The sequence below is a fragment of the Telmatherina bonti genome (genome assembly GCF_933228915.1).
Source record: "Telmatherina bonti genome assembly, chromosome: 4".
Taxonomy (NCBI): Eukaryota; Metazoa; Chordata; class Actinopteri; order Atheriniformes; family Telmatherinidae; genus Telmatherina; species Telmatherina bonti.
In genome coordinates, this window is record NC_136622.1 from 20,539,687 (window position 1) to 20,564,027 (window position 24,341).

Consider the following 24,341-nt stretch of genomic DNA (forward strand, 5'->3'; position numbering starts at 1 on the left):
TTGAGTTGACTTCTTACCTTACAGGTTGCGAGTGTTTGGCTGTGGAAGCTTTCTTCGTGGCCTCTTCAGTAGCCATTTGTTTGTGGTATGCCAAGGTACATGTAGCTCTCCTCAACATCTGTTATTCTGCCCTCCGGGAATGCAATGCCCTCTGTATGAACTGCCTTCCCTCTCTTTGTTACCATTTGGTCACATTTCTCTTGCCCAAATTACATTCTGATATCCCTGCTGCAGATCCTGGTGGTGTGGATCAGTGAGTCAAGGTCTAGCTTACTCTTAGTGTACAGGTTGATGTCATCCATGTAGAGGAGGTGATTGATGGTGGCTTCGTTTATTAGCCAGTCTTGTTGAATAATTGGCTGAGGGAGGCTAAGGCCTAAGCATAACAGCAACAGGGACAGGTCATCTCCTTAGTATATGCCACATTTGATGGAGATTGTGCAATTGGTTTGAAGTTGGCCTCCAGGGTGGTCTGACACAGCCTCATTGCGTTTTACAACGAATGCTCTTAGAGTGCTGTGGAACTTAAACTTGTCATGTAGCAACTGGTGTTTGGCTCTTCTAGTACCTTTACCAAAGTCTTTTTTAATCTCTGTCATGTATTAATCCATGTACCTACTTACCTCATCCGCTATGATGCCAGATAGGAACTCCCAGGTTATTGGCAGTAATTGGACGGGACCGTTCCCTTCTGTGGAAATTTCAGTATCAGGATTGTTGCTTCAGGGTGGATTTCAACCCAGACTGACTGAATGCAATGAATAAATGAATCAGTCTAAACTTAAATTATTTAAATTAAAATATCTTTAATGCCTTGTTCAAATTATTTAAAATTATTATTGCTGGTCATACTTAGTTGCATAAACTAACTAGGATTTATGCTCAAATTGTTATTTTCAGTTTGGGTAAATGTATCAGATATGTATGAGATGTGTTTAATACACTATACATTATGTCTATATGTATGTAGCATTTTCCGTTTCACTAAAAGCTGTGAACACTTTTTTTTCTCCTTTGTATTTTTGTTGTTCCAGGTCAGAGGAAATATTAATCTGCTAGGATGAGTCTCAGCAGCTTTTCTGTATTGCATGGACACAGTGAATTGGAAAGATTTGTATTCACTCTTCCCCCATGATGTCACATAATCAGCTGACTGGAACACACCTCATATGACACCAGCTGCTGTTGTATCCACTATCAGATGTGTGGTTGCCAGCTCGACTGCATTTTTAACTCCCTACCATAACCTAAAATAAATTTTAAACATCAGATTTATAAATAATATGATTTTCAGCAATATGTCACTAAACCAAATAATACTACAATTAAAACTACAGTGTTAAGCAGTTAGCAAGTGTAGAGACTATTTAAAGTTCTGTAATGCTATACCTCTATTGGAAATGGCTGCTTTAAGAACACTGCGTGTATTACGTGATCTGAAACACCGCTCTATATTTAACAAATCATGGGGCTTGCTGTACTGCATGCTCATGCATGCAAACTCCTACCAGAATGGAGACAGCGTGGTGCAGCTGATACCTCTTCAACCTTTGTCTCGTGCAGACCAGCTGAAGCAGTACAGGTAATATGGCTACATTTGCTAAATGTACTACACTTACTGCTGCCATTTCATATTTTCTATCTTATTTTGTAACAGGGGATTCAAATTATATCATTTCAAGTTGATTGAGATCTTACAAGTAGTAATTTTAATATGTCATTTACATGATTAATTAGTGCTAAAGAAATGATCCAAGGTTAAAGTGGATTTTGTTGCTTAAAGTGTTGAATTGATTGCCTGCTTTTTTTTTCTTTTTTTTTTTTGCTTACTTTTAGGATTATGAAGGTTGAAATATTGACATTGCTTGTTTTCGGAGAATCTATCATTGAAAGAAGTTAGAATTATTTGAGGTGGTACGTTTACTCTTATTTTAGCTCTTCAAATTGATTTCTTTTTTGCAGGAGTTAGTGTGCCCAATTCCAAATGGAGGATTTTGAATACAGTGTGGAGATCAGCGACCGTGACTGGGAATGCTTCTTTGCAGAATGCGAGGAGTGTGATCTGCTTCCACCTTCGTTGGCAGGTGTGGATGATTCGGGGATGAGTGACATTGATGACGCAGGGTCCATTCTTGCCCAGAAGGCCCAGAAAATTAACCCAACACATAGCTTCTCAGAGAATCCCCACCATATTGACGGCCCCCCAGATTGTGATGGGTCCCCTGTGGAGCACTGTCTCAATAAATACAGCTTTGGCAGACTTGACAGTGTTCTCTCAGGCAGCGAGGAAGACATACACCTTCAGTCTGTCAATATATTTTTTGAAAGGCTGAAAAGTCTCACAGAGGCTGAGCTGAGCCAAGAAAGAGTTGGAAACAACAAAGAGGCAATAAAAGAGGACAAGCAATGTGGGGATGGGCACCAAGCCAGTAGAAGCGATTTGCCAAAAAACTCAAACACGCTGTCTGCCAGTGGTGAAACAGCAGTTGGTAAAGAGGCCATGAAGCCTGTCGACACCATCAAAAGCATGAACGCAGTGAAAGAAATGTCCTTTGAACCTGCAACTTGCAGTGACTCAGAGTTTAAGACTTGTAAGCCTGCTGAAATAGAGTTACACATCAGAGAGGAATCAGAAGTAAGTAAGGTAACAGAGAGGGATCAGCACCATGATTTAACTGCTGTCAGATCAGAAACAACATTGCCGTCCATCAGTGTGGAAGTGTGCAAAAATATGGATGACATTACGAAGGATGAGTTTTTAACAGACCAGGTCATTCTCAGAAAAAAATGTGGTACAAAGGAAGAGTTTAGCCCTTCCCAGGAATTAACTCCACCCTCCTCGATTAGGAGGAAGAGGAAAAAGAAGAAACGACTCAGCATGGAGGCAGGTGACGGTGGGCAGGCTTGCGAGAGGCAAGTTTCAGTCAAGCAGAGTGACTCAGAAGAGGAGCAGTATGCATCAAGAGAAAGAGCAGGTGTGACTTTATCCCCGGATTCATTCTATTTAAATGAACCACAAAAAAATCTCACCTGTCTTCTTACTCCATATTCAATAACCACCAACTTGCCATTGCATTTATCTGGCGGTGAATTTAAAAAAGAAGTATCCACTGTTCTTTCAAGGGATGGTCAACATTTAGCAGAGGCCAGTCTGAGTCAAGAAAGGTGTAGAGCCAGTTTCACAAAGCAAAGGTCAGAATCCCCTTTGAGTCAATGTGATGACAGTGCACAAGCCACAGCAATCCACATTGCTAATGAAGATACACCTTCACAGATATGCAGCAAGCTACAGGTAGAAGAATCTGGATGGAACAAAAATGAAAATCAGAAACAAGATGTAAAAGCAGGGGATCTCCAGCAGTTTGATCATGTAAATATTTCTGACATCAGCTTTGAAAATGAACAAATTCTAAAATATTCCACAACAGAGGTCAAGTCTGTCTGTCTTTTGCCATGTGCAGAGTCACGCATTCCAACTGTGGAAGTCAGCCAAAACGACAAACTATCTGATGCTAAGTCAGTCCTGGCTGCAGAGGCTGGAAATTCTGGCAGTGAAGAGCACATGCTGTGTCAAAATGGGGCTGAGCATCAAGAACAGCTGGAAAGTGACTGTCACCACGCAAATCAATATGACCGTACACTGGAAAAGACTCCTCTTTCTCCATCTGCCATTGTTGGGACCAGTTCTCACACTCTCAACACAAAACCTCTACCACTGAAAAACAATGATAGAGGAACTGGCGCCAAATTAATGTCAGACTTTACCGGTCAGTCACTTTACAAAAGTCACCTGGCTAAAAATTCATCCAGTTCAGACAAAGAAGAGCAAACAAATATAGAGGTTCAAGCTTTAGACATTTCCTCAGAGAAAAGCATAAAGGCTGAAGGAACACCATTAGAAACATCACTGCTTTCAAAAACCAGCAGTCGATCAGAAACCAAACTGTCCTTACAAACAAGTCCTTCAGGTATTACTCAGGTAACATCCTGCTGTACTCTGGATACAGAATCTCTCACCTCTCTCTCAAATGAAAACCTCACAGACATGATGGCAAGTTGTTGCTCATCTTGTCAGAATGAGAAGAAAGTGCCAACTTTCACAAAACATGAGGAAACAGATGTTATGTCTGGAGCCACAAGCCAGCCAGAATCAATGTGTGATTTCCTGGGAGAAGCAGAGAATGTCATCACTGCAGCCTTATCTGGGAGTGAAGCTGAAAAGAGAGAGAACTCTGTGTTTGCCATGTCTTCTTTCTGGAGTGAGATGGAGAAACTGACAATAAATGACATTTTGGGTTTACGAAAGATCAGCAAAGCTTCTCCACCCAATGCCCTCACACCTGTACAGGAAAGTGAGGAGATTGACGTGCTTGTTGAGACTGGTCCAGTGATTTTTACTGAAGTGGATGAGTCAAAGCCCGAGCAAGCCGCATGGAAATCACCTTCCACTCCAAGAAGTGTTATGTGGGAAAGTGAGCCTGTCACAATGAGCCATTGTGGCTATATTTACCCAGTCAATACAATGCTGGCATCTGTGATTGACACACCCCAACCTGTGCTCCCTCAAAAGTCCCAAAAGTGCCTCAAAAAGATTTCCAAAACCATCAGTGTGCATAATTTACCAGCTCTAGAGTCAGAGTCTTCCAGTTACTTACACCGAGGTGAAATTTTACAAGCCACAGATCACAGAGAATCAGTAAAAACTGGGTATTTTCCTGAGGACTCTGCACCAAAGCGAGACACAGACAGCTACAGCATCTCTCTCACTGATATATTTCAGTACCTTTTTGGAGGTAAACAGTCAGTTCCCCATCAATCTGCTGCAGATGACATGGAAACCTATTGCACAACTGGAAATTCAGTTCCTGAAGCATATGACGATTTCTTCTCAGACTTTGATACGGAAAGCTTTTTCTACCCTCTCGTAACTGCAGAAGAAAAGAATCAAGACAGGCCTGTTCCCATCTTTTCCTACTCTCGCTCAACAGGAAGAAATCTACAATTCCCTGAGGCCTATGAGTATTTCTTTGCATCCTCCTCATCTGATGATTCTTCTGTGGAATCTGATGAAGAAGACAACTATTGTCCAGTGCGGGTGGTGAGCAGGTTCAGCTATAAGGCAAGCTCAACTAAACTTTCCACAGATATATATGAGGATTTTTTCACAGAAAGAGACTTTAGAGAGAATTTCTTCTGTCTGAAATCACTTTCCTTCAGAAACATTAAATTTACAGCATCTACAACTCAGAAACAGAGTTCAAACTCCATGTCCCTTGTACCTGTGAGACAAAATAGCAGATCTAATTTGCGAGCTGGTACTGCCCTCAATATGCTGGGAAACCAAGATGTGATGCTTCCTGATCCACTGCTCTACTACTTGGAGGACAGGATCTCCAGACAACTCACACAGCAGCCTTTCGGATATGAAGACTTGCAGGCAACTGTGTCAAATCCAGGTAAATACACTGCTGAGCAGGGGAATGCACCTTCATTTATTGGGCAAGATAATGATGTTGTAATATTAGCTGCTTCACTCTTTAGGCAGGACAAGATTGTTTGTAGCCATAGCACGTTTGTGTCCAAGAGAAATCAGTGTTTAAATAAAACATTAAAAGTAGTACAAAGGGTGCAGAAGAAGTTTTAAAAAGTACAATTAAAAACAAACTTTTAAAAGAAATCCATTCAATTAAATGAAGACAAAAAGCAAAAATTAGAATAAGAGTAATGGCGAGAAATCAAAGCTACAGTATGATGAATTAAGAGCAGTTTTGATAAAAGACAACAGCTAATAGAGAAAAAAAACTTGATTTAATACAGCTGAGAGTTACTCTATACCAGCAGTTTTTTCACATGGAAGGAGCCTAAAAACTGAATGCAGTCTTTCCATGTTTACTTCAGACTCTGGCAACAGAAAGTAGACTTGATCCTGATGACCTGAAGGATTCAGCTGGTTTATACAGAACCAGAAGATCCTGAATGTTATGCAAAGCAAAGCAGCACAAAGCTCCAAATTTCATTCAGAATTGGTGTTACAGCTGTTTCACTGTAAGGGATTTTATGTAACATGTTAAAAGCAGAGAAAAGCAATGTGAATAGAACATATGAATCAGGGTATCACTGTTGCGAAAAGTTATTTTGTAAGCTTTTAAGAAACACAACATTCTGTTTTGCATTTTTCTGCAATGCAAACCAGCTAATCCTTCAAGCATATCCCAAACCCCACTGTGAGCACTCGGACTAACTCACTAGACATAAACACAGTGATGTCTAAATCCTCGACTTGCAGAGAGTTGTCATATAGAAAGCAATACTCATGTTTTGCATCATGTTTAGATTAAAACTTAATGGAACAGTTCAATGTAACATATCTATTACACTTCATCAACTTCTGGTGATGTTTCAGGTTGCTACTATTATAGGCTTGCTGGCTGTCTGGTGACCTTTCTGCAATCCTAGTTTGGATTAGATCATTCAAAGACAAAATCCGAACCTTTAGTTCTTTGGATCCTTCTGTCTTGATTGAACCAGTAACAATGCACATGCCATATTTGACCTATTCTGTGAAGTACTTTTTATATTCCTCACATGTGGATGGTTGTAATGCACCTACTCAGCTGTTGCAGTCGTGGCCAGGATGGATTTTCTTTCGTGAGCTGTCAGACGACACTGCAAGCACGCAGTGTTGTAACCAGGAGGAATGGTACTACGTGATAACTTGACTTCACTTGATGAGTTCTCCTTTAAGCTGCCAACAGAGCTCTCTAATTTATGTTTGGCTGTGAAGTGACTTTAAAATATCTCATCTTGAGGAGTCTTCATGTCAATCCCTCTTCTTGAAACTCCAATTTAACCTTTAATAAAGTTTGGCTATCAGTTAGTAAATGATATCAAACCAAAGAGGTGTTTAATGATTATTACTTAGTTATCTTTAAGACTACCGGTGTCAAACATTTAAACATCTTGATCTGCCTTGTAATTTTGCATAAAATGAATCTATGCAAGAACTGGTATTCATTTGTGGGAGCACCTCCACAGTTTTTGGCATGTTGATGGTAAATTTGAAACCCTTGACCTTCTAGACTTTTCTGGTTTAATTCTAGCTTAATGATGCAAAACAATTCCTATTGTTTCAGGGTTGGATGCCCCCCTTTTGCCCTTCAAGCAGTCAGATATGTGTCTGGTTTGTATTGCATTTGCTTCATGGGTGCTGAAGACGACAAACCCACAAGCTGGAGATGCCTGGAAGGCCGGTACGTACGTTAAATGTTTGTGTAACATAAATGTTAAAATGACAGAGTAGCTGCTTATCCATTTACCTGCTTTTATTTAAGTCATTTTGCATTTTTAATATTTTGGGGGGTTATGCATGGAAAGGAAGAGTATTGCAAGGAAATCCTGGAAGAACTGGTAGGAGTCTGGCCTTTCACAGTAATCAGACAATAAAACATTTTTCCTGAGCATTCTGTGAGAATCAGCATCTGTGTTATGAAACTATCTTCAAGAAAAGTGCCATTTGTGTGTTTATTTTTACAGTTCTGCTGGCAAATGTAAGTGCCCTTTCAGCCATCCGATACTTGCGTAAGTACGTCAAGGTGCAAGCTGTGACCAGTGAGATGAAATTGGGTCATCCGGCATTAACATATTCTTGAAACATATTTTTTACTAAGAAGACATGACACAATGTCTTCACAAGAAAGAGGTTGGTCATTTAAAGAAACTTTCATGTGTTTTTACATGTTTGCACTATACTTATTTAAGTTTCGTTGACCTCTCCAGAGAACACAAATGTCTAAAGTCAACTGACTGAGATAAAGTTCTTGCTCAACTATTTTTAATGACTTTTCTCCCATTTAACATGTGAAAGAATTCATGTGATGTTTAAAATGACCAAAGTCAGGATGAGGCATGTACGTTTGTTAAAGAAAAGGCTTTAGACATTAGTAAATAATGTTGTTTTAAGAAAGGATTTTACTGGCAAGTTTACTCAGAAATGTACAGATTTATGATGACAGAGCATATGATAAATGGATTTTTTTTTTTTTTTTTTTTAGGTATTTTGGGATTTCAGTGCTTTTAGCCTGTTTGTTTTCATAACTTCTGTGTGGTAAATATATTAATCTGAAGATTGTAAAATACTCTCATCACTTGCTACTTTACAGATTAAATTGACCGACATATTACTTTAATATTAACTTGCAGTTTAAGGCTGAAACTCCTTTTGAAAAGAGGAAGTCATTCTTGTGACAGTGTTAACAGTAATATTATGACAGAACATTTATAAAATAATGCACAGCATTATCTTGTCCTGTAAGTTGCACTGAGTTTATTTTAAAGTAAACAGTGTCTTAAAGTTGTGTCCTGTTTCTTAATGAAAAAGCACTCAGATGTGTCATCCAGGGAAAGAGTCCAAACACTAGAGGGCGTCATAAGTCCATGTAAGAGTCTGAGCTGAACGGTCAAGTAATCTGTTAAAAATCTGTATATAACAGTGTTTCTCATTTCCGGTCCTCATACCCCCCTGTCCTGCATGTTTTATAGGCAAACCTACTTTAACACACCTGAATGAAATAAAGGGGTCATTAACAGCCTGCAAAGAACTTGATGAAGAAGTTCAATAATCCGACTCAGGCGCTTTCGAGGAGGATCATGTCTAAAACAGCGAGGGCAGGGGGGCCTGAGGACCGGAATTGAGAAAAACTGATATAACTAAACTTATCATTTTAGTGACTCATTAACCTAATAAAACTCACTACTGTGCTTATCTGTATTGTTAGATATTAGGAGAGCTTTTTTCCCCCAGAAACAGTTAGTGGCATCATGGTAAAATATAAATTATCCTGTAGTTGAAGGTGTCTCATAAGGTTGTGACATCATGACCTGCTGAAAGCTGATCCTTTATTATTATTTTTTTTTAATCTATGTTTAAAACTGCAACTTAGCTATGTAAATGACAAGTCCATGCATTGGTAACTAAATGGTCTTTACATCGCAATAAAGAAACAGATCTACAATAATAAAAAGAAAGAATGTGTCCATAATAAGTATAAAATAATGTGGGCACATGTTATAATGTGTTGTCTCATTCTTTCATGTTTACATATAATCTTCAGAGTTTGTTGATCTATTCCTTCTTATTATTTTATTTTTTCTTTAGTTTCATAGCAATTTTGTGATGTGAAAAAAACTTTTTCAGCTTTAAGGTTTTGTGAATAATAATAATAATAATGATGATAAATAATAATAATAATAATAATAATAATAATAATATTAAGGCTACATTGTGGTATAGTATTGACCTTACAGAAAAAAGGCCACTGTTCATCCCTCAGCTGGGGGGGCGGAGGGATTCACTTCACAAATTCACTTCACTGACTGATCATCAGCAAGAGTACATGTAAGCACCTCTGTAGAAGTAGATGTTTAGTCAGTTTGCTGGCCTGGATCATCCAAGTGTGTGGTAATACAATGCTTTAAAGGAAAGACATGATCTTTGAGCTTACAGAAGCTATTGTTGCCGCTTATCAAGCAGAGAACAGTTTCACAACCATTTAGATCATTTTCATAGTGAAAAGGATTCAAGATGGTAACAGGTTTAGTCAGGAATGGACATCCCTGCAAATTTAAGGTCAGACTGTGCAATCATTAGAGAAACTGCAGAAAACCCAAAAGTTAATCTCAGTCATCTCATTTTAAGACCTGATAAGAAGCAGATAACTTCTTTTTATCAGCTCATTGGGCTGCAGGTGGGAGAGGAAAGTACCAGAGGAGAGACAGGCTCAAGCCAAGGCCTTTTTCTGTAGAGTTTGTATTTTTTTCTACAAGGTTAGTCCAACTTTTACAGTCCAAAGACGTGTATTTTAGGTGAATTAGTCACTCTGAATTTACTATTGGAGAGAGTGGTTGTTTGTTTCTCTAGTAATATTTACAGGGTATATGCTGACCCTTGCATAGATGTTGTTGGGACAGGCGCCAGACTCACATGACACTGCAATGAAACAACTAGGTATATAAAATTGCTGGATATTGAAAATGATAATTGGAAAACAGGGGCTTTATGTAGTGCTACGGCGATATGTAAAATAAACTGGCACAAACATGTTTGTTGGATTTTTAGTTTTATTTCCAAATATAAATAAACACATCAAACAATAATTAAAAAAGAAGTCACACTGGTATCAGTACGGTACTATCAGTACCAGTTATTCTAATATTAGCACAAGTTTAAACCACATCTATTTGCCTTGACAGTGCAGCAGAATAAAATAAGTGTACAAAATATACAAAAATATACATGTATTCTTTACTACGACAAGCCCTGGAGGAATGCTTTCTATAGTGTAAAATAAACATCAAAAGAAACAAAACATGGACAGCCTGTTAGAAAATACTTAATGGCTGCAATTACTCAGTAAATAATATGAACAACATTAAAGTTATACATAAAGTACAGTACACTGCCGTCTTGTCTTTTAAATGCTACATATTGAACAGACAACTGTAACTGTCAAACTCTTGTTTTCTGCTTTTTTTTTGCTTTTTTTTAATACCTGCTTCCTTCACTCCTCTGCTTGACTGCCTGATGAAGCAGTTCTAGGGATTCACTGCTTCATACTGTACACGCAAGGAGCAACTTTAGCTGTGCTTGTTGCCTTTCATTCTTTCTGATAGTGATCTGTTGTTTGCACACGTCCAGACGAGTGCCAGGCTGTTTCTTTGTTTTATGACCATCTCTGCTGGGTTGCCATGGCTCCAAGGCCTCTGGCCCCAAAGTTTAATCCTGTCCACTGAGCTGACATTCCAGACGCTGGCTCAATCATTCCAGGCTCACAGTCGTAGTCCCAAATGTTGTCATAGTCCAATTCCTGGTCATCTGGATCTGCGGGTTCGAGGTACGAATGGTGATCTGTAAGGGTTCAAGATGAGTCCCAGGCTATTAGTTTCAGGCAATGAAAGAAAAACCTCGCCCTGATTATATAAACAGTATCATAGTATTTATGGAGTTTTTTGTCTTGTCTCAAATTATAACTTTACTGTGAAACCTGTCGTGTAACATGCCACTGCTGCACCACCTTCTTTGGTATTTCCTGTCTAGTATTAGATCTAACCTTATAAATGAAATGGCAAGGTGACGAACCAGCATTAAAGTCTATCCTGCACAGTTCGGGAACTGTGTTCTTTTACCGTGCCATCTACTCGGGACATCTGCACAAAGGGAACAGGAAGCTGCACTAAGGTGCATTTCAGTGGCACATTTCAACACTGCATACACCTTCAACCCTGTGACCTTTTACCCATTTGTCTGCCTGCTGACAACATGGAGTTCAAACAATGAAATCCAAATGCATTCAGCTTTCATTTTGACATAATGGAAAGTAAGCAATGTTCTGCGTCCTTAGTGGCATGCACTGCTGACTTTCACGACACACATGAGGAAATATGATGCAGCAGTGTGAAACATTTGAAAGTCTGCACATTGTTTGTCACTGGAGCTATAAATTCAGCTAGCCATGCATGAAAACAGCATTCAATCCCAAAACGGAAAACCATGATAGGCTTCTTCAGGTCCGCTGTAAGACTGAAAGATACAGAAGATCATTCCTGCCAGCAGCCAACAGCCTCCAGAACAAGACTTCCTCTAGTTAATTATCTACTACAATATTGAATTTCCCTTTAGGGAATAATAAAGTATTTTTCATTTCATTATTTAACTCTCTGAAAGGCACTTAAATGATCTTGTTCTTCACACCGTGGCCCACTATCCACAGTAAAACAAAAAGTATAATTGAATGCCTTTCGTTCTTACCTGGTGAGTAACTATAAGGCATCTGAGATGTGTTCCTCACAGAGTTTGCTGGGAGAATCACCTGTCAACAGATGGAAAAACAAGGAAAATCCCTTCTGATGAACTTCAACAAACATTTTTGTGTTCCTTAAATATGTGTTTAATCTGTAGCATCTGTTTAAATATCACATGCAGAACAAGTATATATGGTTGCTCCACTACCACACAGCATGACAGCATTTTTACTTTGTAACACTGCATTCCAGAAACCAGAGTGTCCAGTGAAATGAGTGTATATAGGCTCCTCACCTGCTCTTGCACTAGGCTGGGTATGGGCAGCAGCTTTAACCTCGACACAGCCTCTGCTCTCTGTTCTGTTTGGCTTTGGGGAGTTTCCATTTCAAGGCTCAGAGGTCTCTGGGAGTTGTTCAGGACCAGGCTTCTCCTGCAGCGTCTGCCCAGTGGAGGGGTCTGGAGCTGAAAGGAGGAGGGGAGGAGCTGGGAGTTGTTATGTTGGTGTCGTTGCTGACTTGGTTCACGCCAGCTCTGGTCCTAAAGAACAGACCAAGACATGTCAGAATAGGGTTAATATAAGCTTGTAAAAAGTAATAAACCTGATTTTGTTAGACTTACACTGTGAAGAAATGGTTGACACTTAAATGAAGAAATTATTATTTTTAATATCCTTTTGAAAGATTTAACACCCTTAAGGAACCAACCACCACATTAAGTTAAAAACATACAGAGATGTGTGCATGTGCGTAAACACGACTTTATATCAGGTGCAGGTGTAAACTGACACTACGGATCCAGTATCACTGACCCACTTACCACTGGTCTGGCCTCCTCTAGGGAGTAGATTTCTGGACTGCAGGGCTCGTCGTACAGTGGCGACAAGCGCTGTCGTGAGCACATATCTGAGTGCCGCTGTGGGACATTTAGGGAGTAGTTCAGGGATGTCTGCGGTGTGCTCCAGCTGTTAGACTGATCGTTGATCAAACAAAAAAACAAACAGAATTAATGAGGAAGACAGAGAACAAAATCAATAGTTTAGCTTCACTTTGGCCTTGGCAATATGTCTAAATTGAGGTTTGGGATTGATGCCAATTCTGATAACCGGCAGGGGTGCAACAGACATATCATCTGATTTTATCTTCATTCAGACTGGCCTATAGTTGTTTATAGATCATAATAGATATTTAATTCTGTGCATCATTAAGTAGATTGATCTTTCAACCTCAGTATGCACAAATGCCAATGTTACCCCATCTGTTAACACCATATACTGTACAAGACGGCCCCTCTCAGTCTTCTGCTTGGTGTGACTATTTTCGTTACTGTGCACATGGCATGTAAAGTAAGTCAACTGTCCCAAAGGGAATATTCGGTTGTCAAGTTAGACGCCAGACTGAATTACCTTGACAAGTGGGGCTTTCTCTAGCCGCTGTGGACTGGTGCGATGCAGGGCAGAGTAGGGTGTGCTATAGACCTGAGACGACACAGAGCTTTCTGCAGGCTGGAGGTAGGAGTTGTGTTGGGAGGAGGAGTAGCGCAGCGACAAAGGCCGTGGGTCACGCTCTGGTCTGGTGTGGGAAGACACGCTGTTGTTTCTGCTGCCCAGCCAAGCAGTCTCAGTTGAGGAGGGTCGGCTGGAAGAGTACTGTAAGAACAACATAAACAGAGGAGAAAGTTAGCGAAGAGATATGCATTCACAACATATTTACTATCAGGTACTTTAAATGTTCAGTTCTCAGTACATATTCTGATTTTAAAGACAAAAGACATCTAACTGAGAGGGAAAAATGTCTTCATTAAATTGATATGAAGAGAGATGATCAAGGTCAGAAGATTAATTGTCCTCATCACTCAGCCCCCTCTTTAAGCTAACTGGATGGGCAAGCAGCAGCCAGCACAGCCGCTCTCCTGGGGGGAGTTTGGGCAAATCTCCTCATAACACAAAGTGCTTCAGGACTTTATAAGGACTTGGAAATTAACAAGCAAACTTCTTTTTTTCTGCTGAATAATCATTTGGAGCGTTCTTATTTTCCCAGCTCAAACAGAAAGTAATATAATTTGCTTAACCCTTCTGATGGCTCGAGACTCAACATGTCTGCATGTGTAACAGGAACACTCCGGGCTTTGCATGATAATTCATTTTGATAAAGAAATGTGTTGCTCATCTCTGTCAGCCAAGTGCAGATTTTTTGCAGAACATAACCAACTTATCACATTTATACTTATGCAATTATAGCTTATATTAAATTTGTAAGGTCAGTAAAGATTGAAGTTCAGCACGGAGAGACAGACTTACACATAGAGGCTCAGCGTATCCTGGGGAAAGAGGGTTTTCTTTAGGAACTGGTAACTGAAGGTTCTGGGACCCATGCGCACTTGATGACTGGGTCCACTTAATAGAGCCCACTTTTCCTTGGCTGTTTCCACTCCATCTGTCAAACTGTGGAGCCTAGAGATTAAATGAGACAAGTATATATTAATTTTTCTAAGTATTTGGTACTGGTACTGGTACTGGTACTGGTACTGGTACGTAAAACGGACATTTATGGCTGTGCTGATTGTATGTTTACAAAAGAGGCAGGTCTCCTTTATCACTACACATATTCAAACTCACTCCACTCACAGGCTTACAGGAGATAACTTGCTCAATAGTTCAGGGATCATTAATATTTTTTGACCCCGGAAAAGAAGGCAAGCAGCCCTCACCTCTGTTTTTGTTGGAGTGTAGATGATGTCATACACTGGGGGAGGAGGGCTGAGAACAGGCACATCAGCAGCTTTGAAATGCTGGATCCAGTCACAAAACTCATTCCTATCCAGACAGGACACCACTATGGGGTTGATCAGTTTCCCTGGGAGGAGAAATGAGGGGGTGACAAAGCCTGTCATTTGGTCTACTTGCTAGCTGGAATGTGCCATAGTAAGTTGGTTATTCACCAGAGATAATACCAGCTCATTCATAGAAGGGTTACATTCTGTGACGCTAGCAGATTCATGGCAAAGGCTATCATTGAGCACGCATACTGTAGGAATGTCAGTCCATTTAACACGTGCATTTAAATGACATGACATTTATATCATGCAAAAAAAAAAAAACAATGTCACTCTGTCTTCAAGCAGAATGTAAAATTCGTATAATCATGTCATTTCAATTGGAATTGTGAGAAATCAAACTTGGACAAAAACTTTCTAGCTTGGATTATCACAACTTTGTAGTAAGGCTGCAAGTAGTTATCAAAACTCATTATCAATGACCTAAAAGAGGACATGTCACCAATTCAATTCAACTTTCAATTCAACTTTATTTATATAGCGTCAAATCACGGCAATGCCATCTCAAGACGCTTTACAGACAGAGGGGAAAACATAATGAAGGCCAATTCATAACAGCCTATATAACACCAATCATGGCTGAATCAGCCATACTTGGAAGAATAAACTTGATTCCCCACCTGTGTTTGCATAATGATGCACAGATACTTATTCAATCTAGTGTGTTAAGGAGCAGTTAACCGAATTAATATGCCTACCTTCCATCATAAAGGTGTTGGGCTTGACGTCTTGACAGGGTGTGGTCACAGTAATCATGTTGAGTGGAAGTTTGCCCTGTAATGAGAATGACTCTTAACAAACTCCCTCATGCAAACACAAAGTTTACTGGTAGCGCATATTCTCAGTTCAAGACAAGGATGTTATGGTACCTTATAGAAGAGGCCATCGTTCTCCTCCGACAGGATGATCAGGGTCGATGGGTACATCACCAGCAGTCTATCACTCTGCTCCTATGGATATACAATTTTATGAATGGTGTGAAGTTAGGCAAACTATATTCAAGTTATTTAATAACTGCATTTCTATTTTTCTCCTTTGTATCTGAAGGCAGTTTCAATGTTATAATAGACTGACAGAGAGCTCCCAACATACTTCCTAAGGACAGAAATTTTTCGCAAAAGTAAAATAACTTGAACAAAAATAATCTTTCTGACTGGTTTTGGGAGGTGCATTTTAAATCCCACAGAAATCCTCAGTCAAACCAGTTTGTGGGGCATTTTAAACATGAGACAGACCTAGAGTTTATGTTTCTTCTCTCTCAGAGGGTGTGTCTGAGCAGACAGCTGACATTCCAGCTGTGAGGTGAGTCGAGTCACTGCGTGAGCTGAGCAAATGCTTCTCACACACCCATGCCCTAAATCACATCAATAGAGCTGCCGATGTTTCCCATAGAGAATTAACAGGATCTGAGCAAGTCGCATCATGACTACCGTTTTTTTTTAATCTATTGCTATGTGGGGCCATTTTAGCATTGTTTGTTTATGGACCTGAAATGGTTTGCCAGCGTCACATTATGGTCAGCTGGTTATGTTACTTAGTGGTAACATTTTGATTAAATAAATTTAGTAAATACAGTATGTGTTTCTGATTTGTCAATTGCCAAAATATAGACTCCACCATATTCTCTCCATCCTGACATTGTGTTGAGGTAATGCATGTTGCCCAATTTGAAAGCTGTGAGTCAACTGGATTTAAAGCTGATGTTATCCTGCTTTTATTCATCATGTGAAAAATTCCCAGAGTTTGAAAACATGTCTACATCACGAGTAACAGTTTGCTGTACTGTACATTTCCATAGAAGGACAGGTTCCTGTAACAATGATTCACTTTTTATAAACAACAGTGTAATTGTTACCTGGCAGGGCAGGTGCTGCAGTCGAACTTTGGTGACGAAGGTGATGGGGCCCAAGCTGTCCTTCTGAGAGCCCTCCCACTCATAAATGGGTTCTCTGTTGATTGAGTTCCTTAGTTCATCTCTTCCTTCAGAAGTTTTGTTTTGGTTTAGCTATAATTAACACACAAGATGACGTAAGTCAAAACCAACACCAGAATAAATACGAAGAGTACTTCAGTACTAAGCAAGCTGAAACACACTTATCGACTTCTTGGAATTTCACACCTTTCTTCATTCAAAAAACTTCTAAGCTAAGGCTTATTACAGTTACTTGTTTACTCTCTCATGACACAACTAAGTTTGTGTGTTTCATCAGTCTCTACACCTGTGGTTGTAGAGTCAGCACTGTACAGATCTGGGTTAGTTTGATGATGGTAGTGATGCGGTCAAGGCCGCTCCCTGGTATCCAGGCTTCAGGGAGAGCCAGAAGTGACCCAAATGACTCACCAAACTTGCACAATTGTACAAATCCTGTTCAGTCAGGAGTGGCTGGAAGCAAAGTTAATCTATACCTGGATTTTGACTTGTCAGGGTAAGTAGAGCACAAGGTGGAATATTTGTGGCATATGTTATTAGTGTCCCAGTAACATACGACAGCCATGTAGCACACACAACAGCTATCTTAACCCTTTAACTTTCACACTAACTAAAAGGCCAGAGAAAAATGTTTCTCCAATGTTTTTTTCCATTAGTTTTGGACAAGAATAAACAGAATAAATCTTTTTAAGAAAATAGTTGAGGTGTCAAAAAAAAGTTAATAATAATATAACAAAAGTGAACAGGTAGAACTTTGAAACAGCAGTGTTATAACAAACATCTAGTTTGGGTTTTACATACTCAAACTAATTGATAGTTTGGATCAGGCAGGTTTATTTTCACAATTTTTTTGTTTTAAAGAAATTCTTCAAAGCCACTGCAAATTTACCTCGACCAAATGCTAGACCACGAATACCTTAAAGGGATAAGCCGAAAGAAATTATTATATAACAGAAAAAAAGTGTGTGAACTTACTTTAACTCGGGTGAAGTTTTCAGGTGCAATGGCAGTGCCTCCATTAGCCTCGATATTTTCTTTGAGCAAGCCAAACCACATGTCCATTTCTTCTTGGCTGGTACAGTAAACGATGATTGGGTTGAGGCTGACACCTGCAAGGTGTAAAGGTCACAAGTCAAAAACAGGGTCCCAAAGGTTTTAACTTTTAAAGTCTTTTTTTTTTTCAAACATCTTTCTGTGACGATAACATGCCATTAATGAGATTCACATTCCTTTTTTGTTTACCGTAAGTTACGCAACAGGTACAATAAACGTTAACACATGTTCAGGACTGTAAACCACATGTAAGCCTCACTAGGAAAAAGTCCTTTTGACCTGCTGTGTTCGGCATTTAAATTGGAGCAGACTCTTCTTCCCACAGACTGCTTATCCAAGAGGAATTACCAGAAAATGGGATGATCAGAGCTGGAATCTCCCTTTACCTATCTATTCCACACATTCCAGAGATAACCAGCACTGATTTCATCCCAGCACATTGCGTTCTATTTTAATTGTGTGAAACCAGGGCCTGAATATTGACCGTTTGTTAATAAGCCGCGGCTCAATTCTCATTTGTTCAGTTTGTTTTCTCAGTTTTTAATCAAAGGCCTTGACCATAACATTCCCTTGAAAAGTCCAGTTTATTTCACTCCTCTTAAAGTTTATTTCAAATGTTCTAAAAAGACAGAGAACAAGAGTTCACAGCGGTTGTCAAAGTAATTATGCATCATTAGCTAACTTTCACAGCCACGTTAACTCAAACCAGACCAGTTTCCAGGAATTCTTAAACATCCTTCAGAGCTGTATTTGCTTCGTCACCTTTCAGCTCACCAACACTGGCCTCATGGAAGAATCTCTGTATCAGATCTCTCACTTGACTCAGAATTTAATCATGTTTCCTCTGTGTGATTCCTGTCAGTGAGACCTCCCGGAAGGTCAAATGAAAAAAAAAAAAACTATTTAACAATGAAACAGCTGAAAAACAACACCATAAAATAACAAGCTGGGTCTGGGAATTTACAAAACCAACAATATGATGAAGACTGTCTGTATTATGACAGTAAAGATTGTTGAACAATAATAATGATAAAACATATAAACACAGAAACCTTAAACTGTCATCACTGAGAAGGATTCTCACACAATGGCTTTTTAAAAAAAAAAAAAAAACATTCTAGCTGCTTATTTCTGTTTAATGAAAAAACAGCTAAGTGTCATTTCTATCAGACATTAACCTGAGCAGCTTTTGGAATGTGCCATAGATTAAATGCAGTGACAGGGCTAAGAGCAGAAGCTGGGCTTTTCAGCACGACAGCTGGGTAGACTGAAGTGCACCTGTTGTCTAACAAGCAGGGCCTTCAAGGCCGGTTTGGCCCCTGACTGAGGGTGAAGGGGACACAGCTCTAGTTAGTCATAGGGTTTGACTGGAGGTCAAAGAGGTGAGGAGAACCATGGCACCTTTGAATCACTAGAATGTGATAACATCGGAAATGCTACTGCCTGAAAATAGTGTGGTTTCTCGTCAGTCTTTTAAGTGAAGAGAATTTGATCCATAACTGAAGAGACGGCCAGACAACACAGACCACCAGCAGTGATAAAGTAGAAGAAAATAAATAAAGTAACCATTGGAATGAGAGATAAATATAAAAAAAAACATTCTTGAGACAGTTCAAGTTAGTCTATGTTTTTATGTTGAAAGGAAGCTTCAACCTTGTACATCTGTTGGATTTTCATTCTGTATGATTGATTAGTTAAACTCAAACGCAGCCAATAAAACTAAACTGATCATTTGAACATACCAGCACCACATGCCCGCAGCTATTTGGATTCTTTTCAGTGAAGAGAAACTTACCATTTATTTGGAAGGCGAATTCTTGGGGTTGGCTGTGGTTGCAGTTCTGTTGCAGGTTGCAGATGGTGAGCTCTTTTAAAGGAAGAGTGCCCTGTACATAAAACAACAGCGTTTCTTCACACTCCAAAGACTTGGTATATGTTTCAAGTATTCTCTACAAAAGTCATCTTTATGTTCCATTTGAATCACCATCACACTGAGGTCAGACTCGTAAGCCTGTGATGTATTTATGTCTGTTTTCCATTTGAAGTCATTTGCAGATTGACTAATACAGTGCAAACGAGCGTAGCTGTCTCTTTCTGACATGACGCTGGATTCTCAGCAGGCATAATAAATGGATGATTAATGACTGCTCACACTTTATGAGACGGGTAAGGAAACATAACCACATTCTGTTTACCAAAAAGAGTGCTGGTTGAATGCTGGTTGTAAACTGTTAAAAAAAACATTCTTAAAGAAACATCTTGAGAGAATGCAGCATTAGAGCTTTAAAGGAGAGCAAACCTACCTGGTATGTTAGTCCAGTTGTGTTGTTGGAGACAAAATGAAGATGTGTTTGGAAGAGATCTAGGTAGCAGTCATGGGTATCCTGTAGAGAAAATTAAAGACAAAGACTTATATTGGTTCAGAGATAGTATTTGATTAAAGCATGATTAATGCAAATGAAAACTATAATCTTGCAGCAGTTATCAAAGTTACATTCAGATAAATCTACTGGATCACAGTTAGTGACATGAAGTTTTACATGTACACATCTGGCTCCGTCCTACCATCTTCTCTCATGGTTGTTTCTGCAGCCTGGCAATACTTGCAACATTATTCTTTACTGAAATCTCTAATTATGTCTCTCAATTTCCTTTCATTGTAACATCTTGTTCACACATCATCAGCTGATTCATGTAAATGTTCTGGCTTAAAAGACAGGACACATTTTTGTGGTTGTAGTTTTTGTTATAAATACAGTGTGTTCTCTTGCGAGTGCGACGTCATTCCCTTCATCAATCTTTTCTTTCTGCTTTCTGACAGTGCAGTGTTGTGTCACAGCTCAGAAAAATTGCAATTCCCACCGCAAGGAGCCGGTATGTCCTTTATCATCCCATGGGATCAGAGGAACTCTCTCTACCCCGAGGTTCACTGCTGGGAATGTTTCACAATTGTAACAGAAACGAGCATGTCCAAACACAGGCTGCAGTTTGCGTTGTGGGAAAATGATGGGATTATTCAGAGCCAGCACTGCCTCAAAGCCAACCATGTGTTGCAGTGTGTTTGAAAGGCTACGGAGCAACATCCTGTTACGCTACTTGTTTTGTTTTTGTGTGATTATGTGTGTGTGGGGGGGGGTGTGGGTGAGTGTGTGTGTGTTTCAGAACTCACATGGTTGACTGACACAATGTGTCATTGTAGGCTTGGTCAATGTTTAAAACATCAACAAGGATTTTTAAGCTTTTGTTTTCTGCTCTGCGGATATTTCATCATACAGACACTGGTGTGTATTGTTGTTCCACTCACCTGGCAGTGCAGGAAACGGAAACGGACTTTGGCACTGTGAATCATCCGTCCGTAATTCTTCACATTGATACTGCTCTTCTTCCAGCCACTGGCCAGATCGTAAGGAAACGGAGGATCCCATTTTATGTTCTCTATTGTCTTCAGATCTTTAGGGGACATTTCCTGCAAGCCGTCACAACATTAGCAAAATATTGACATAAATTAAATGCTTCAATGTAAAAAAAAAAAAGACTGTATTAAAGATGTGACATGTTGACATTAAAGCAGTTTTGTCATGAGTGCAGGTGATTGAGTGTTATGTTATTACGGTGTTCAGGGAGGTGATGGTGTTCTTTACCTTTCTGGGAGTGACAGTGCACAAGATATTGATGATGCTGTTGGACTTCTCCTGTCCCTCTTGGGGGTTTTTCTTGCGAAATAGGCGACTGCTGCTCAAAAGACGAGGAAAAAAAGTAATATTTTACTTGTTGGTGTTCAGTGTCTACCATCTATTCAGTTAATTAACTCCCTGACTGACGTTTGTCTCGTTTGCATCGCCATGGGCTCGTGTTGTGTTCAAGGTTTACCCTCTCAGGCAATGACAGCTGGGATTTGCTCTAGCTACAACAAATATTGCAGTTTATACATATATATATATATATATATATATATATATATATATATATATATATATATATATATATATATATATATATATATAATTATTTTAAGGCGTTTTAATTGATTGGTTGTTAACATGTTTTGTGATTCTTGTCCTGCAAACCAGTCAGAGCCCATTGCTTTGTCTTCATTCCATCAGTGATGGCTATTTAAATGATAAGAACAATCAGGTCTTGTGTTTGCAATACAGGAGGATATTCACAGGAAAATCAGCATTCAATGTCCCTCTTTGTTTTGCATGTCCCTCATCTGTTACCACTAGTGTCAAATCTTTATGAGGAAGTACACTCACTGCAAAGATAAGGCAGGGGTCTGCTTTTACAGCCTCAGCTTGGGGTTTAACAGCTTATCTGTGCATATGTGGGCCAGCGTCATCCCTATCCAACAACACAGGCTTTTGTTACTGTGGTGAGAATCAAAGACTGTCTATTCATGAAGTCCACGATCAGTGTTAATCATTCATGGGTGTCAAGTGAACGACACTGTTCCTTTAAATCTTTTTTTTTTTCTTTTACATTACAAATACAAATGTAATTTGAAGTTGCAAAGAGAAACACGAATTTGTTGTAAATAATAGACAGGTTGTATATTTGTACCTGATTCAAAAACATTAAGTTAGAAGGTTGTAGAGAACAGAAATACTGAACGCCCTGTTTGAGATCAACCATCAATCCCACCTGGAGCTAACAAGTTTTTTTTTGTTTTTTTTGTTTTTTTTTATCACAATGCTTTTACTTGAAAACTAAGAGCGACACAGCATGTCTGGCAAAACCAGACTCTGAAACATCATACAGTCCAGAACATAAGAGTGTGGACTGGAGCCTCATGGGGCTAATTACCATCAGATGTGATGGTCCAGCAGTTGTAACATGCCCAGGCATATAATCCTGGAGGGTTGAAGATGTCTGATAGAAAACAAAATATAATCCACTTATGTAAGTAATTTAATACATCCCTGTTAAAATCATTTGAATCAGATCCGTCCAAGCAGTTTCTTTATGTATTTATGGTGATAAATCAGATGTAATGACTTTAAAACTACATAATTCTACACTTCAGCCTCATGAGTGGGATCATGTCCACAGTTTTAGACATGGTGAAAACAGATTTACTGTAAGCTGGCAGATCATCTTTACTGAGATGCAAAGAGAAGGCAAACGGCAACTGGATCATTGACACCAGTGGCCAAACAGGCACCTCTCAAGCGCTATTGAATGACTATCCAGTATTTTCATATGATCCTTAACCAATGCTGGAGAAATTCACAACCGCTGTTTAACCTCTCCACTCAAACCCTGAGAAATACCAAGAATTCTTTCCAGCTGAAATGATGAGTTTAAAATAACAAAGAGAAGTCAAGGACACAACGTGTGTTCGGTGAACTCACTGACATGAGTACAGTATGAATACCTGGACAGGTTGGAATTTTCATACCTGTTTCTGCGAATGAAACTCTTGCTGGAGAATCTGAAGTTGTGCTGGGGGACACATGAGATGCTGCTCCCCATGCTGCTCTGATCTTTGGGTCTTCTCTCCTAACAAATGCTGTGTGTGATGAATGAGGTTAATCCAAGAGAGGTGTGTGCTCTCTGCAGAAGTCAGACTTGTACTGAGTGAGAAGAGGGCAGAGTGAGGGCTGAAGTCAGACTGTGAGAGTGTGTCTGCGTAAAAAGGGGTGGAGTTGAGGACTGTGTCACCGTCTCTGTGGTGAATAAGCAGCAGGATTCACACTCCCTGTGAGCTACCTCTGTCTGCCAAATCACCCCCAGCAACAAAGGCAGGGGTCTGGGCTAGAAGTGTGCCATTTCACACCTTCCAGGAGCCAAATGGAGCTCATTGTTGGGTCACAACTGCAATGAGCGGGTCACTGAAATGGGCAGGATGGTGTCAATCAAAGAGATGATGGAGACTTCAGCTGGCATGCCCAGACATGAAAGTCTTTCCTCACTTGAGTATTCTATTTATTACTGGCCAACATAACATAAGTTTCATGATGAAACCTAATTGTTGGGGGAATTTTATGACAATCACTTTGTTTTTCTTTAGCAGTTTCCATGGAAGTGCAATTAAAGTACAAAAATAGAACACCACTGTAGTATCAAACCTCCAGCGATAAATGTATCTGATTTCAAACAGGAGATTTTTCATGTCACTTTTCTGTCAGCAGTACGAAGAGGGGATAGTTTAAATGGGACACCTTTAAAGTAAACAGTCAAAATTTTCATACAGCTGGAGGTGTATGCAAACACAACTTGTTTGAATGTAGGGAGGATGTTCATAAGTAAAATATCCATCACCTAAAAGTGTCTCACTCCACTTTTTTGCTTTAAGCACAAGACTTGGATGAAGAGTCATTCCTAAAGGAGCTTTTTTTTTATCCTCCTGCTGTTGTGTTCCAAAGAAAAGCACATTGAAATAAATCCACTTTAGGAAATATAAAATCATTATTTCTTGTCTATCAGCAGCTAACAGAGTAGCCTTTTTAATTCCTTGTGTAGTTAATTACCTGTAGACTTTCATTTGCAGCACTAGACAACATGCAATTTTTCAGAGTTAACACCCTCTAAATTGACAATGACAAGGTTTTATCAATCAGACCAAGATGTAAAACACTAAAACACATGATCATGTTGTTTGCTCAGTAGTTAGGTTCATTATCTTGTGGTGAGCTGCCACTGCCTCATGAAATGTGTGCTGGGATTTGTCAGTTAAATCAAACCTGTTCAACTGGTCCTGAAACGGATACACCTGAGGCACAAGTCATC

The 24,341-nt window shown here is 39.5% G+C and overlaps 2 protein-coding genes across 2 annotated transcripts; one reads left to right on the forward strand and one right to left on the reverse strand.

Annotated features, from left to right (window-relative positions):
- The first annotated feature begins 1,491 nt into the window (after positions 1 to 1,491).
- On the forward strand, positions 1,492 to 9,064 carry perm1a (PPARGC1 and ESRR induced regulator, muscle 1a). Its single transcript, XM_079239265.1, has 4 exons — positions 1,492 to 1,582; positions 1,963 to 5,456; positions 7,134 to 7,250; positions 7,534 to 9,064. The coding sequence occupies exons 2-4, from the start codon at positions 1,985 to 1,987 to the stop codon at positions 7,647 to 7,649; spliced, it is 3,705 nt and encodes a 1,234-aa protein (XP_079095391.1). The 5' UTR covers positions 1,492 to 1,582; positions 1,963 to 1,984; the 3' UTR covers positions 7,650 to 9,064.
- A 693-nt stretch (positions 9,065 to 9,757) lies between these two features.
- Positions 9,758 to 23,161, reverse strand: plekhn1 (pleckstrin homology domain containing, family N member 1). The gene is made up of 16 exons (XM_079238816.1): positions 23,011 to 23,161; positions 21,254 to 21,344; positions 20,917 to 21,078; positions 19,916 to 19,996; positions 19,408 to 19,498; positions 17,535 to 17,668; positions 16,485 to 16,634; positions 15,499 to 15,579; positions 15,328 to 15,403; positions 14,504 to 14,649; positions 14,094 to 14,246; positions 13,200 to 13,442; positions 12,614 to 12,766; positions 12,092 to 12,334; positions 11,804 to 11,864; positions 9,758 to 10,903 (listed from the first exon to the last, which is right to left on the reverse strand). The coding sequence occupies exons 1-16, from the start codon at positions 23,082 to 23,084 to the stop codon at positions 10,719 to 10,721; spliced, it is 2,124 nt and encodes a 707-aa protein (XP_079094942.1). The 5' UTR covers positions 23,085 to 23,161; the 3' UTR covers positions 9,758 to 10,718.
- Positions 23,162 to 24,341: the final 1,180 nt, after the last annotated feature.